At 32.6% G+C, this 11,261-nt stretch overlaps 1 protein-coding gene across 3 annotated transcripts; it reads right to left on the reverse strand.

The window, feature by feature from the left end:
* Window positions 1–1,363: 1,363 nt before the first annotated feature.
* Window positions 1,364–5,193, reverse strand: LOC142533536 (triose phosphate/phosphate translocator, chloroplastic-like). Of its 3 annotated transcripts, none has more exons than XM_075640357.1 (12): window positions 4,748–5,193; window positions 4,601–4,666; window positions 4,432–4,497; window positions 4,259–4,337; window positions 3,628–3,748; window positions 3,423–3,518; window positions 2,942–3,054; window positions 2,743–2,820; window positions 2,503–2,619; window positions 2,297–2,396; window positions 2,109–2,209; window positions 1,364–1,643 (listed from the first exon to the last, which is right to left on the reverse strand). In XM_075640357.1, exons 1-12 carry the CDS (start codon window positions 5,011–5,013, stop codon window positions 1,629–1,631), a joined length of 1,218 nt encoding a protein of 405 aa, XP_075496472.1. In that variant the 5' UTR covers window positions 5,014–5,193; the 3' UTR covers window positions 1,364–1,628. The 3 variants fall into 3 exon arrangements, with proteins under 3 accessions (XP_075496472.1, XP_075496465.1, XP_075496477.1); XM_075640350.1 differs by having other exon boundaries at window positions 1,364–1,646; XM_075640362.1 differs by having other exon boundaries at window positions 1,364–1,646; window positions 4,743–4,886.
* Window positions 5,194–11,261: the final 6,068 nt, after the last annotated feature.

Genomic DNA, 11,261 nt, shown 5'->3' on the forward strand with positions numbered 1-11,261 from the left:
TACAGTGTAGTCCTTCATTATTTTTTATAATTATATTTTGATCATCATTTAAATATAAATCAAATGAATTATAAAAAATATTATACAAGCACGCAATGCGTGCGTCGATGTACTAGTTTTTTTATTGTGAATATCGGTAGGGTTGACTCGTGTCACATATAAAGATTCGTCAAACCATATCACAAGAGACCTACTCAATACCTGAAACCAATAAGCAAAAAGTGTTCCTATATTTTATTTTATTTTGTGTATGTTTCATGTATCCGAACTTTGTCTGACCAATCATGCGGTAATAAACTCTTTTCTTCTGATTATGTCCCCTGCTTCACCCGCCTAAATTTAAAATCGATTTTTTGTGTCTACTATTAGTCGTTTCATAAAGTTGAGAAACAAATAGAAATCCAAAAAATAGATTATGGACGAAACCGCAAAACCAAAGGGCGTGATTAAGTTGGTGAGTTAAAAAAAAAAAAAAGGTTCGATTTTGTTGGATGTATGTATATACAGTCAGTCGATTTGATCTCCGATTAAAGAAATATTTGATTTGGGCTTAGCTTGTCCAAGTGGACCCACGTACACTGACACCGTGGAGTGTAATTTATCTTCACAAATCTCTCAAATTTGAGTGTGATTGTGATTGTGATTGTGGTTGTGGTTGTGGTTGGACGAGATTTTCAAATTGGATAGCAAACAGTTATTTATTTTTTAATCAAATTTAAAAATCGAAAACAAATAAATAGATCGAAATATTTTTGTATCACTCATCTTACAAAACCCTAATAATTATTAGTGTTATGTGGCACACATTACCAAAAAATTGTTTGATTATTTGTGTAAAAAATATATATTATTTTATTAAGATATGATAGGTATAGATTAATTAAATTTATCGAGATAGTTTGAACTTTACAATAAATTAGAGATAAATTGAAGAAAATTTCAGATAAAAAATTATTAATAAACTTCCACAACAAAATTAGCTGATAAATATTACGAAGATGGACTGTAAAAAACACTTTATGAAGGTGAACTGTAAAAAAAACTTTGACGACCTACATATTGACATACCAAAGTGGTTAGTATAATTTTCTCAAGTTTAATAATAATTAATGTACAACGCACATGTGATATGAGCGTAAAATAATGATTATTACGTGTGAATAATGATCATAATATATCAAATTGATTCATAAAATTGTGTTTTTTTTTTTAAATAGAATGGTTACAAGTCAAAATATAACTTATCCACATGATTATATTCTCGTAAAAACTAATTGATGTCATAAAATTGGACCACGAAATATCTCGACCTTTATAAATAAATATAGATATATATTTAATAATAACATATATAAGTATAGAAAATCGAAAGAATATTTTGTTTGGTTTTCACTTAAAACTCATGAAAGCTTGTGATCACAATGTTGGACACTTGAGGTATCATAAATTATTCTGAACATTAGAAAATCATCGAAAATTACATGAATTTCCAAAACTTTGAACAAAGAGACTCGATACAAGAACTAATTACACAACCTGGCAGAATGTTCTTGAATTCTCATTCGACTTTGCGTGAAAGAATGTTGCAGCATACATCAAGATTTCCACCACAAGCCCTGCGACAGTATTCACACAGATTTCTTCTGCTGCCAGAAAGAGAGACATTGGATTAAGGTATTAATAGAACATATAAAATGTAAACTGCGTAGCTTGGAATATTGAAAGATTCTTCAAAGCTTCTCTATACGGGGCATGCTAAAGAGTACTCAATCATATTCAAACGATTGACATTGGGCAGTAAACTTTTCCTTTCTGTTTCATCAGACATTTTCCAGCATTAATCATATAATGACAACAGCAAAAACTCGTACAAGTTAATAGGTAAGCAGGTGTTTTGAACCTCAAGGTTAGGACTCTGGGCTTGGTGTTAATAATCTGCCCACAGGTAATTGATGTTTGAGCATACGAAGAATTTTTCTAGCTTATTCTAAGAAGATTACTACACCACTAGCTCATTTTTCTTTAATCGGAAGTTTTTGCCAATGCGGGTCAAAAAACTCCAACAACTACCACACGAAGTACTGTAAATATCACAGATTTGTGCTTACCCGTTTCTCTTCTTCCATCTTGGCCTTGATGAAGGAGTAGAGCGCAACTCCGGCAATGGCAATGCTGGTTCCAATACCGGTTTGCAATGAAATCTTATTACCTGTATGATTTGAAATACAAATAACTTTCATATCATATCAATTCATAGACAATAAAAAGTCAAGCTCAGGTAGAGTAATAAGTTTACCAAAGACTATGATTGAGAAGCCAATCACGAAAACACGCTTCAACACATTTCCAACAGCATGTGTGAGCGGAGCCACTCTCTCTAGAGTGTTGGTTGCCAGCTGAGATAGGAGGAAAAAAAAAGCTTTTAGAGCTTGTGAATGGTGACTATTCATTATGCATTCAGTCAACAGATTAAAGCTTTTCGGCATTCTCAAAGATCGCAACCTGATTGTAGAGATGGTAAAACATTCCGACCCAGAAAAGGTCCGTGATGAACTTGGTCAAACCTACTTTAGCAATTGCATCGTTAAACCCATACTTCATCAGTTGAGGTCCCTCCAACTGTGGGATTGAATAGAAGAGAAAATGAGAGAATACGATTAAGAAGAAAGAAATATCCAAGGAAATACGACCTAGACAAGGGTATTAGATGTATAATATTGTCATTTATATGCTAGTTCTTACGATTACGGCTGGTGGAATGCAAACAATGAGGGCAATTATTGAAATGTAGGCATACAAGTTAGTGCTATCCATATCAGTCTGCAAAGAAACATTCGACAGGAAAAACAATCATCAGCATTACAGGTAGATAGGTTCCAAACGTATCATAACTTGTGATTGCATCCTGATAATATAATACTGTACAAAATTATCTCATGACCATAGCTTTCTTCGAATAAATGCTCCTGTAGGTGAATGAAATATTGGAAATCATAGCACTAATAAATCCAAGCCAGTTGAATGACAATTCAGTCAGTGATGCCATTGATACACCTGCATCAATTTGTAAAATTAACTATGAGAATGGTACATTATATAAATGTTCTGAACTCAATATCACGTGCTTAATAATGCATCATCAAGCTAAAACTTGTGTCTAGTGAGATTGAAGTTACTTTGGAAAGTCATCATGAAATATTTACTTTGGCACCATTTGGTGCAAAGAATAAGGCACTGACTCTTTCCCATCCTTGTTTCATCAAGTGTTCGCCTTGAATCTTTCTGTTATCCATATCTTTCGATTTAGTATCCCATATTATACATTTTTTATTATCACGCCACACAACCAAGAGGTGCCCACAAGTATATGCAATCATAAGTAGGAACCATAGAGTTAATGGTTAAAGAATCACAGATCCTACCAATGACGACTGGAGCCAGCGACAGCCACAAAGCGAAAGGTATCTGCTGTCCAAGAATGAATTGCGAGGCCGCAGCATTGAAGAAAGGCTCGAGGGCTGATAAAAAAATTAAATTAAATGACAGGTCCCACAGGTATAAATTACAATATGCTTCAGTAACGCGAAAGTTCCAAAATTGATAATGTGTAAGGAAATGGATAGAGACCTTTGACTGTGTGAGTGAAAGAGACTGCAACTGCAGCAAAGGAGACGTTGCTTGTTACATGGCCGATGGCATGGCAAACAGCAACAGGGATGAGAAGCTTCAAGAGAGTTGAGTCCATTGGCTATGCAAATAGAACCGCCAAAGTTGGAACAGTGAGAAAGTAAAATTTTTACATAACTCAAAATTCTTTTACTACCAGTCAACTGCATCTTTAAAATGAGAAGCCATTGAATTTGAGACCAAATCACTTCCATTTCAGTATCTGTAAATCATGACTTTGTTATGATGCGTAATTATTGATAGGCCACCTCCAGCAGGACTCTTTAACATTAGGGATAAATAGTTTCTATAACTAACTAAAGGTAGGTCACAAGTTACTTCAAAACTCTCGTGAGTATTCCACCTTTATATATCATTAATTGCAGATGAACATACACGTTTATGCTTTGCACGTTAATTAGGTGCCTTTATTCCCGATCCCTGCTTTACACGTTAAATGTTAAGTAAGGAAATTGGTTATGACATACTTCACAGGTTTGGCAGTAAAAAATTAACTTAATCTTTCATGTTAAGAGATTATTCCCACCATAAAAACTTAATATCTGTTGGAAGACGGTAAGAGATTACTTACAGCTCTCTTAGGAAGGCCCACAGTCCAGCTTAACAAGCAGTAGATAACACCAACAAATAAATGTATCACAGACACAAAACTGCACAGAAATGTACTCAGATCATATTCATCCTATTCACTTAACTGCGATAATATTAATATCGGAGCTATCTCATTGTTAACAACATGCTTACTATGGATAGGGAAAGTAATTGTAGATCTTCTTGTTGATAATGTTGAAAATCACATTCAAGAAATACCTACAAAGCAAGGGCACGAACATTTGAAGAAAACCCGCTAACAGATAAATAATGGTTCGGGCGGCCTTAGTCCGCCACCGACGAAACACAAGAACAGGCGTACCACATGAAGAAGAAGAACCCTGTGACAAGAGCCGGGTACTTCTTCAAAAATCCCACCTTGGCCTCCCTGCGAAGAAAATGGGTCAGAATCTAAAAGCTAGAAAACCGAAGGTCTTTCGAGTCGGACAGACTGAAAAACGGACCTCACCCGGCTAAATCGCCGCCCTCGGCGGGAGAAGAAGCAGCCGCGTGACACGGTTGTAAACCCTCTCTCTTGGCCACCATTGAAATCGGTACTGTCGTCAGAGAAGCCTCAAGAAGCACCGCCGGTCCGAGCTTCCTACCCCATATCAAATTCCCGGCATCCCTGAGCCTCACGACGGGCAACATACAGTTCCCATTGAGTCGGGCCGCCGGCTTTGGGGGAAGCAGAACACCGCGAACGGTGACGCCGCTGATCACGCGAGACTCCATTAAAGTTTCGAGGAACAAAAGGGAGTGAACGAGAACGAGTGTTCCCTTCGTAGCAATCGAAAGTCAGTTTCTTCGGTTAATGTATGAAGAGAAATTATGGGGTGCGCCGGGAATCGTAGCTTCCAAAGCTTCGAGTGACGCCTATCCAGTGAAGAGCGGTCAGATAGCGGTTCACAGTTATTTGAAGCAGCTTATATGGCACCAATATATTTAATATTTTTGTAATTTGTAGTATGACTTACCTCGATAATTTTTGAAAACCGAACTAAGGAAAAACATCTTATGTGATGAAATAATCAATAGTAAAAAAATTGAACTTCTTATCCATAGAAATTGGAGGGTGATTTATGGCATAAAATTATTACATAACACAATATACAATGAAATATTTCAGCGTACAAAATTTTACGTAAATAAAATAAAACATAAATAATTATGTACAAATTAATACACTTGTGTGGACTTGTGTGGTGTTTTAAGACAAAAAATTCACGAAAAAAACTCGTCAGTTTACAAAACTAATTATAGATCATAAGAAAGGTTAACTCCCTTAACAAAGTCAATGAGTAAAGTACATCAAAAAAAATTATCAAACGAAATAGTTAAAACTGTGGATGCAATGTTTGTGAAGCAGAAAATCATTTTGTTGAGCAACACACTAATTAGCATTGTGTTAATTCTTTTGTTCTTACTTTTATGTGCTAATTCTTTTAAAAAATTCTCAATTCATAAATTATAAATGCATTAACCATGCTATATCTATAATCAACAAAACTCATATGAAACATATTCACGAGTAAATTTTTTAAACAGATTTTCAATTCGATTCAACACATTAAATTATTTTTTTTGTCAAAAATAAAATTTTTAACTATAAATATGAATCGAATTAATCTGTATCTTTGAGATCATCTAATAAAAGACTTGTTTAATTATAATAGATTTGTAGTATCTGTCCTGCATGACAAAAATTTTCCCCAAACGCTATTAACAAAATGAAAAGCTCATAGGTCTGTTTTCATGAAAAACAAACGATTTCGATATAAATATGATATAACAAAAATTTACTATATTAAAATTATATTTATATTACGATTTAATATATGTGTTTATGTATATTAAATATTTACAAAGCTCCTGTTGATAAAAACTATTGCTTCACTTAACGTTTGCCGAAAAATATACGTGATTTATAATATATTATTATATATATATAATAATTATAATTATAAATAAATAAATGAGTGGTGATGCAGCTTGTATTTTAGTGGGTTAAAAAGGTAATTACGTCTGGCAAGAAGCCCAATCAAGCGGGATCTTTCTTATCTTATCCTCGTGAAGCGAGAGGTCCGTGATGAAGCGCTGGTCCTGTCCAATCCTTGTAATCCAATTTTCCATATCCTTATCAATTTTATCACCGTTGTCCCTTTTTTACCCTCCCACCTTATAATGAATATATTTATTATATGATCGGGAGAAATGTTAAAAAAGAGACCGAATAAATACTTGATATAATTTTATTTTTTTTGGTTGTTGGCAACTAAATTATATATATTCTCGAGCGTCGATGTCAGTTAATTAACAAATAAGTGTGGAAAAAAGTCAAACTGACTTATTAGAACAAATCATTAATAAGGTTGACTAAGTGAATTAAAAGGTAAACTGAAGTTTAGAAAATGCGCATGTATGTTTCTGGATGCTCAGAGATTCAAGCTCTTATGTCGCCCCTTATTCCGTTTGGAAGACTAACAATAGAAGACTTTGGATTATACAAGTGATTTGCAAGACCAAAGTTCAGTTTGGACTTAAACACTGTAAAATTGAAACACCTAATATATGTTTGCTGATATTAGACAGTATGCAAATTGCTATTCGAATGTAATAAATTACAATATTATATTAGCACTTTTATTATCATTAAATGATCGGATACAGTATTTTTTGAAAGTATGCTAAACTGATTGAGTTTTGTTCATATGAAAGCTTGAATATTTATCTTTCTCAGTAGTTGGAATCCTCTGTTATTCAGCTAGATTTCTTCTCTGTGTATCCTAGAATAAAAGATCTATTCTAAAGAAAAGTGTCTGTTGGTTTTTTTTCAGTTCATGTCAACATATTTCTGACAATCGTACATTGTTGCGATCAGCTTTGTATCGTACATTGTTGCGATCAGTTTTGTCTGCTGTTTAAAATTGATTCTCGTAAACTGAACGTATGTAAACAGAAATCTTTGAAATTGAGTAAAGAAAACTGATAATCAGATTAGAACTATTACAGTTTGAGACTATATCAGTTTTGTTTAACTACAACAGATCAACTTAGTTCAGTTTTATCTTAATTAATTTTTAACACCAAAACATAAAATTTCTTGATCCAACATTTATAAGTGTTTTTTAGGGAATAATAATAAGTGTTGGAAAATTGTTTGTAAATTGGTTCTTGTGACTATTGCCTCTTGCCAAACCACTTAGTTGATATATCTATTTTTGCGTATTGTAATATTATTATGACTTGGTTTTTAATTCTTTTATTTGTAATTTTTTTTAATTATAAGATTTATATTCACTTTTCAGTCATGTATTACAGGCTAGGATGTTCAAAAATTCAATCAAATTGTAAGCCAAACTATCAAACAATTACAATTTGGATTGGTTTTAAATCAACCAAACCGTAAAAATTTATTTTGCTCAAGTTTTGGATAAAATAAGTCAAATTAAACTGATTATATTAGTATAAAAATCATGAGATCAATTTTTAAACTTTAGTTTAGTGTGTATATTTTATTTAGTTTTTAATTAGTATTGTATTATAAGCGAGCTTTTTAACAATCTAATTATACTGAGAAATTATTTATTGCATATTTTGACTCAAATAAACATAAATACAACCCTAAAAATTTAGATTTCTTCACAAGTAACAAAATTATGTAATTTTCATAGTTATTTTAATATATAGTTTTACTTATAATCATTTTAGTCAACTACTAAATAAAATATTCACTCAACTTCTATCAAATGTCACTTGCCAATTTTTCCAAATTAATACATCCCACACACCAATTCATTGTCAAAACTTGAAATTAGTTATTCAAATCAGACTAAATTGTAATTCACGGAATGAGTTGGTTTTGTTATAAAAATTTCATGGTTTGGTTTGGTTTGGTTTGATTTGATTTGAAATTTTGTATAACCGATAAAATATAATTTAGCTCGAATTTTTTTTTATCTAAATCTGAACATCAAACAACAAAGTTTCTATACATAATAAATCCCTTCTCTATTACCATTATTTTCCAAATAATAAAAAAACACACAATTATTCCACACAATTCAAATCCTTATACTGCTTGGCCGATAGTTTCTTGCCATACGATAAAAGTCTTGAGTTTGTAACAAGCTGATTCAAGAATCATGACTGAAATGTCTTTCACTTTGGCCAAAATTTTTTAGTCGATCAAAACTTCTATAAAATATAATGAACTAATGTTGATAACATTTGAAAACAAAGGGTTCAAATTATGCGGTCTCACGAAAATACGACGATTTGTGAATATCTAGATTTCAAATATTAGGTTCTGAAATTTTTTATTACTTCTTTTTGTTATATTCCTTAAATGTGATGTTTTTTTTGAAATTTTTTATTGAAAAACTAGGAATATGTTGATTTTTCTCTACGATATACAAACATTGAAAATTATAGACCTTGAGAATTATGCTAACGCATGTGTATGAGTAAGTCCATTCAAATAGTTCATTGGCTCAAGAATTCAATACTTTATGTATTGATTTTAAGAAGATTATTGAAACTAAAGAAACAAAAAAACTGAATGAGACTCGAGATATTAAATTTAGACTATGATTTGAAAATATAATCAATCGTGTAAAATTTTATATCATCAAATGAGATATGTGTTGAGACATAAATGATCTCGATCCATTTATTGGAAAGTTAAATAGGATAAAATAATATTTCATCATAATCATTTATGACAATATAAGATTAAGATATATATCTTGCGAAATGAAAAAGAGGCTTTAGTAGCTTCTGATGGACTTAAGAATAATAGACGTGTTGTATATATTGTGACTCTTGTATTTGTTTGACACTAGTTGAATTTTATAATATGTGTATACTTAAAAATTCTAACTTGCAATATATTAAATCTTGAATTAAGTTTTTACTCTTAAAATTCAAATTGTTAAAATTCGAGATTCCAAGGTTTTAAATTTTGTAAGCATAAACACTTAAATATAAATTTGCAATAAATTTTAAAAACTTCAACTCATATTTCTAAGTTATGAAGCTTAAAATTTGGAAAACTTGAAAGTTTCCATATAAATTCAACGACAAGTGAGTTATAAACTTGGAAAATATAATGTTGTCAAATTTGATAATAATGTATAAAGTTTGAATTCTTTAAATAATAACAATTAAGTCTAAATTTAGCAAGATTTAAAATCTTAAATTTGGATTTACAAGTTCATATTGCCTAGAATTTCTTAAAGTTTTAAGTTCTTTAAACACTGACACTTAAATCCAAATTTAGCAAGATGATGAAATCTTGAATTTTTTATTTATAAGAACATGGAAGACTTTAAATTCTTTAAGCAAGTAATCTTAAATCCAAACTTAAAAACTAATAAAATCTTGATGTATCGCTTAAAATTGATAAATTTGTAATTATCCAAATTTATATACAAAGCTTTGGACAACTATAATTAAATTACATCATTCTCTTTCTTCTTTTTTTTTTTCAATTTAATTTTTGAACCTTACCATATTCAAATCACAGATCTGATAAAAGTGTTGATGAGAAATCCTCACCACCAACTTTGCTCACAAATGTGGTCATATAAAATCTTGTACAATGTATTCAGTTTTAACAATGTTCTCCTGACGTCATGTCTATGTCACAGCATGTGGTGCTGTGAAACTGGTTCGGTCGACCCTACCCCTGCGGGCACTGCCTGCAGGGATCGATCCAACGGCTCGGATTTTTTCGAGCCAATTTTTTTTTTTTACAGGGAGGTGGGCCCGGATCACTCGCGATAATTATTGAGAAATTATTTCTCCAAAAAAATTTGACATTATTATTGGACATGACTTTAGAATTTTTTTGATAGGAAAAACCAAATTATGTATTAAATAAGTTAGAAACATGTACATCTATCAACCACGATGGATAAGAGTTATCATCCAAAACACATGGTTAGACCAGAGACACTGCGCAAGGTCATGTGTCACCTTATTCGCATATCTACTTGCATGACAGATTTTAATGACTCTTCCAAATTTAAGAAGTTCTAATACATAAAAAAGTAATAGAACCCACAGAAAGAGAAGACAAAACCTCCGATGAAGAATTAATCCTTTGAACCGAATTGACGGAATCCGAGATGACCCACACATTATTAAAGTAAGATTGCGATAACAACAATATTTCATGAAGAATGACAGTAATTTCAGCAGGTAGAACAGAGCCTAGATGTCGAATTCCACAAGCTGAAGCAGCACAAATCCTACCGAAGTGATCTCTAACTACTGTTCTCACACTGAACCGTGCCAAATGATCTCGATATCCAGCATATGCGCGAGAAGTGGTCGCGCATATGCGCGAGCTGTGCATAAAGGGAGTGCCGAGTCCAGAATAGTTGGCGCATATGCGCGACATGGATGGGCGCATATGCGCGAGCATGGCAGAGAAGTTGGCGCATATGCGCCGGATAGAGGCGCGCATATGCGCGAGTTGTAATGCACCGAGACAATAGGTCTCGCGCATATGCGCGGGGCTTGGGCGCGCATATACGCGGGTCATGCAGAATGAAAAAGTGCCATTTGCCCCTTACATGCAACGTGTATATATATATATATATATATATACACACATATCAGTCTTTGGAAAATTGAAAAGAAAGAAACGAGAGCCGAGGGAATTCTCAAATTTTAAATCGTAGAGTTGTGGTTTCTGCAAAATCCGTCCGTCTGAATTTGAATCCGAGTACAGTACCGAGTTCCTAGCGATGACAGCTACAACAGGACGTAAGTTTTATTGAATTCTGATATCGTTTGAAATTATGATGTTGGGGGAATTGTGATTTGACTGGTATTATGTATTCTGGGTATACTGATCAGTATATAATTGAAGTCAGATCGAAGAACGGATCGTTTATGTAATTGTTATGATTTTCGGAAGTGATATGATTGAGATTGCGCAGATTTGATGTTATGACTTGTTATTATTGAATATT

This window comes from Primulina tabacum, chromosome 2, assembly GCF_025594145.1.
Source record: "Primulina tabacum isolate GXHZ01 chromosome 2, ASM2559414v2, whole genome shotgun sequence".
In the NCBI taxonomy this organism is placed as follows: domain Eukaryota; kingdom Viridiplantae; phylum Streptophyta; class Magnoliopsida; order Lamiales; family Gesneriaceae; genus Primulina; species Primulina tabacum.

What these genes read in the sequence shown, in the direction of transcription:
- LOC142533536 (XM_075640350.1), bottom strand. Translation starts at nt 5,013, where the DNA reads ATGGAGTCTCGCGTGATCAGCGGCGTCACCGTTCGCGGTGTTCTGCTT. An exon ending in TGGGCCTTCCTAAGAGAGCT is followed by an intron (nt 3,749 to 4,258) that starts GTAAGTAATCTC and finishes CTATTTGCATAG; the next exon opens with CCAATGGACTCAACTCTCTT. An exon ending in GCATTCCACCAGCCGTAATC is followed by an intron (nt 2,620 to 2,742) that starts GTAAGAACTAGC and finishes TCAATCCCACAG; the next exon opens with TTGGAGGGACCTCAACTGAT.